Raw genomic sequence first — 4,435 nt, 5'->3', positions numbered from 1 at the left:
TGCAAAGATAGCCTCGTCAGAAGATGAACCAGCATGCACGAAGCTGACCATGGAGATACAAGAACGCCCCAGCATCGAAGAAATCTCGATATTCGCAAATTCCGTGGAATAAATGGCCTGGATGGCGCCAATCATATCCTTCCTCCAAGACGGGCACCTCCCCCAGGACCCCAAAGACGCCAGGAAAATCAAGCAAAGAGCAACCAGATTCACCATTCTGAATGACCGACTATACAAAAGAGGTTATTCCCTACCATACTTGAAGTGTGTCGATGAGGACGAAGCCAGGTACATCTTAGAAGAAATACACGAAGGCGTGTGCGGGAACCATGCTGGCCCCAGATCCCTGGCGAGCAAAGTCATCCGAACAGGTTACTTCTGGCCAACCGTCCAAACAGACGCAGCGCAACTCGTCAAAAATTGCGACAAGTGTCAGAGATTTGGGAACATCCAACGACTCTCGGTGGAGAAGTTGACGACCATATCATCCCCGTGGCCATTTGCACAATGGGGAATCGACATCGTCGGACCACTACCCTCGGGAAAAGGACAGGTAAGATTCCTACTCGTCGCAATTGATTACTTTACAAAGTGGGTCGAAGCCGAGGCAACGGCATCCATCACCGAAGCACGAGTCCGAAGCTTCGTGTGGAAAAGTATCATCTGCAGGTTCGGGATCCCACGGACGATTGTCACGGACAATGGGCGACAGTTTGATAACCAAGGCTTCAGAGATTTCTGCTCCGGCCTCGGCATCAAAATCGCCTCTCATCCCCCGGGCATCCACAGCGAACGGAAGACGAAGTAACGAATCGACATTGCTTCGTATGATCAAAACCAAGCCGGACGATGCGAAGGGTGCCGGCCGGAGGAATTACCCAACGTGTCAGGGGCCTACGTAACCACGCAAGAACTCCAACGGCGAAACCCCATTCAAAGCTTACATATGGCACTGAAGCAGTAATCCCGGTCGAAGTGGGAGTAACCAGCATCAGGCGAGAAGCATTCCACGATGAAAGCAATAACCAACAGTTACGAGTAAACCTAGACTGCCTGGACGAAGTAAGAGACAGAGCCTCGGACAGGATAGTAGAATACCAGAAGAAAATGACCGAATACTACAATAGAAGAGTGAGGCTCAGGCGACTCCACGTTGGTGACCTCGTCCTGCGGAAGGTGACGACATCAACTAGAAACTCCACCCAAGGAAAGCTCGGCCCCACATGGGAAGGACCTTACCGAGTCACTCATTACTCCAGGCAAGGCAACTATCACCTGGAAACCCTGGACGGGAAAGCGCTTCCTCGACCATGGAACATTGAACATTTAAAGAAGTACCATCAAAAGGTGTAACAAGCTAATGTATTCATTTTTCTGAAATTAATAAAAGCATTGCCTACAACAAGCTAATACTACCCACATTACTGATGAGGCACAAAGAATGTCTCCAAAAACATCTAAGTAATAAAATTCCACATCGACGGATGTATATTACTGACGAGACACAAAGAATGTCTCCGAAAAATATCTATGTAATAAAATTCTGCATCGACGGATGTATATTACTGATGAGACACAAAGAATGTCTCCGAAAAATATCTAAGTAATAAAATTCCGCATCGACGGATGTATATTACTGACGAGGCACAAAGAATTTCTCCAAAAAATATCTAAGTAATAAAATTCCGCATCGACAGATGTATATTACTGACGAGGCACAAAGAATGTCTCCAAAAAATCTATAAGTAATAGAATTCCGCATCGACGGATGTATATTACTGACGAGGCACAAAGAATGTCTCCAAAAATCTCAAAGTAATGGGATCTTGCACCGACGGATGTACATTACCGGCGAGACACAAAGAATGTCTCCCAAAAGTCTAAGTAATGACAGGTGTGCATTACTGACGAGATAGAGGGATTGTCTCTAAAAGCCTAAGTGAAAGAAGTCCGCAATAACAGATGTATATTCTAAGTAAAGGCAACAAAACAAGTAGCTACAAAACCAAGAGCAGTGAGCAATTACTTTAAAGAAAAAATAGTATTCTAAAAATATGAGTAAAATTGTTCTCAAATTAAAGCCCAAAATACAAAGGGCACATCCAAAAAAAAAAAAAAAAACAACACAAACAGAAATTATAAAAAGTTTTCATTCGTCCTCTCCTTCATCAGCAGGAGGAACTTCAGCTGGGGTACTAGCATCAGGAACAGATTGCTGCGCAGCCTCGTCAGCAGACATCTCTTTATCTACCTCCTCCATATCTAGCGTCTCCAAGTTTACTCCAGAGGGGTGTTTGATCAGGTATCTCCGCAGCAGCTCGAATCCCTTGAAGTACCAGCTGAAGAGGACAGAGTTGTACTCTTCTGTTTGCTGGAAGCCCTCTATGGCCCTCGCAGCAACCCCCTTCAGCCTCTCCCGAGCAGAAGCAAGTTGTTCGTCCTTCTCTAGGAACCAACCGCCGCCGCCCCGAGGTCATCCTGAATCTTCCTGGCCTCTTCCTTGGCAGTATTGGCCTCACCCATGGCGGTTATAAGCTCCTTCTTCAGCTTTGAATTATCCATCTCCAAGACCGATATCTGCGATAAAGCAGACTCGACCTTGGCCTCCTGAGCTAAATACTCAGAGGAAAGATGAATACTCTCCCCCAACACCTGTAGAACACACAGGGAGGTCACATTCAAAAAAAAAAAAGGAGAAGGGAGAAGTGAACGGGCATATGAAGCAAAAATAACACAAGGGCATTACCTGGACCAGCTTGTGCAAATGACGATCCACAAGGTCCTTTGCTGATGAGCCTGAGAAGACCCTCAAGTCCTCCGCCGTCACCACCTCACGAGCTCTGTCCACGGCAAGTTTCTCGTCGTCCCAGATTGATGACGAACGGGAATCAACTTTCTCCTTCCCCTTGTCTGAAGTTCGCTGCTTCTTAGAAGCAGGAGTGGGGATCTCCTCGATAGAGGCAGCAGGAGAGGCTGACCTCGTCGTGTCAGTCCCGGAGGCGAGATGCGTGATAAAAGCCGCAGAAGTAACCGGAGGGCCCTTCCCGGTAATGCGTACCACCTTCTTCCCGAGGTGGGATAAAGGTTCGTCCTTTTTCACTCTCATCTTGTCATACATGCCCTTGTTAAACTTGGTCGTCATCTCTGCAAGAAAGGAACGTATAAAAAAAAAAAAAACATGTGAAAGGAACATACATGAGAAAGAAATACACGAGGCGAAAATTACTTTTTTTTCCTTCAATCCTGAGGTTACGCAAGACGAAAGCAGAAGGTTCGGGGCCGAGGCAGTAAAACGCAAGAGTGCGCGGATCCACAAGGTCGTCCCAATCCTCAATTGTCCGCGCGTACTCGATCGCCTTCTCCACACGTTCCTTATATCTACTCTTGAGCTTAGGACGCCTTTTTACTGTGCAAAACAATGAACAGAGAAGTTTAAAAAAAAAAGAGAGAGTCAAGTTCAACGAAACTTGGGTGACGGAAATAAGTAATGACGCACCTAAGTTTGGGGTCCTCCATTGACGAGATAGCCTCGGGAGTTCACCCCAAACCCCTCCAGAGGGGGTTTCAAAATTGTCCCCCGACACAAAGAAGAACCGGGATTTCTAGTACCTGAAAGACGAGGGTAGATTTCGGACGATCCTGGTCCTCTTTTCCCATGGGACTAACTCATAGTACCCGAACTCTTTAGACTCCTTTAGACGGTACAAATAGGTGAACTCGTCCACCCTAAGCTCTCCACCGTCGTAGCCGCGGCACCATATTCCCATACAAACACCGATTCTCCAGAGTTAGGCATAAGTTGCCCCGGAGCAATGCCGTAACGATCTAACAACTCCATAAAAAAGGGATGGACCGGAGCCTCAACCCGCATAAAGGAAGACTCATAAAAGCAGTACCTCCCTGTGGAAAGAATGACAAGCCCGATCCTCCTTGGTTGGCAAACGAACCCTAACCCGCTCCGGGAACTGAAATCTTTCCCTAAATCGACCTAGAGTCTCAGAATCCAGCCCACATACCTCTCTAAGGGCATGGAAAGCCCTGACCTCCCGGAAGGAAGAGATGGCGGTATCTCCCCCCACTGGGTTGTCACTAGATGACAACCCGGTCTCAAGCTCACTAGTCCTCACCTTAGACATCTCTACCCACTCCCTTAACAAATTCCCCAACCAATTGACGGATAGACGAAGCAATGGCAACAAATTGGCCACCACCACTCCCAAACCGTTACCCTCTGAGACAAAACCCTCAAGGTTTGGGGAAACTTCTACAAACCCTCCTAAGCGCGCGAAAAGGAAAGAGACCGAAGGACAAATAACCCAAACCTCAGAACTATCTATCATAGAAAGACCAAAGAAGCTAAAAAAAAAAAAAAGGAAAAAGGGGGCATCAGAATCTCATTCAAAAAAAAAAACGGGGAAGAATGAAAGAAAAGGAA

At 46.8% G+C, this 4,435-nt stretch overlaps 1 protein-coding gene across 1 annotated transcript; it reads left to right on the top strand.

Moving 5' to 3' along the window:
- Positions 1–849: 849 nt before the first annotated feature.
- On the top strand, positions 850–1,353 carry LOC142628597 (uncharacterized). Its single transcript, XM_075802661.1, has one exon. It carries the CDS (start codon positions 850–852, stop codon positions 1,351–1,353), a length of 504 nt encoding a protein of 167 aa, XP_075658776.1.
- The last annotated feature ends 3,082 nt before the right edge of the window (positions 1,354–4,435 follow it).

This window comes from Castanea sativa, chromosome 3 (genome assembly GCF_040712315.1).
Source record: "Castanea sativa cultivar Marrone di Chiusa Pesio chromosome 3, ASM4071231v1".
Taxonomy (NCBI): domain Eukaryota; kingdom Viridiplantae; phylum Streptophyta; class Magnoliopsida; order Fagales; family Fagaceae; genus Castanea; species Castanea sativa.
Note: the sequence above shows the minus strand (reverse complement) of the source record. Positions and strands in the feature narration are given on the sequence as shown.

Coding starts and splice junctions, on each gene's coding strand:
- LOC142628597 (XM_075802661.1), top strand. CDS start 850: ATGCGAAGGGTGCCGGCCGGAGGAATTACCCAACGTGTCAGGGGCCTA.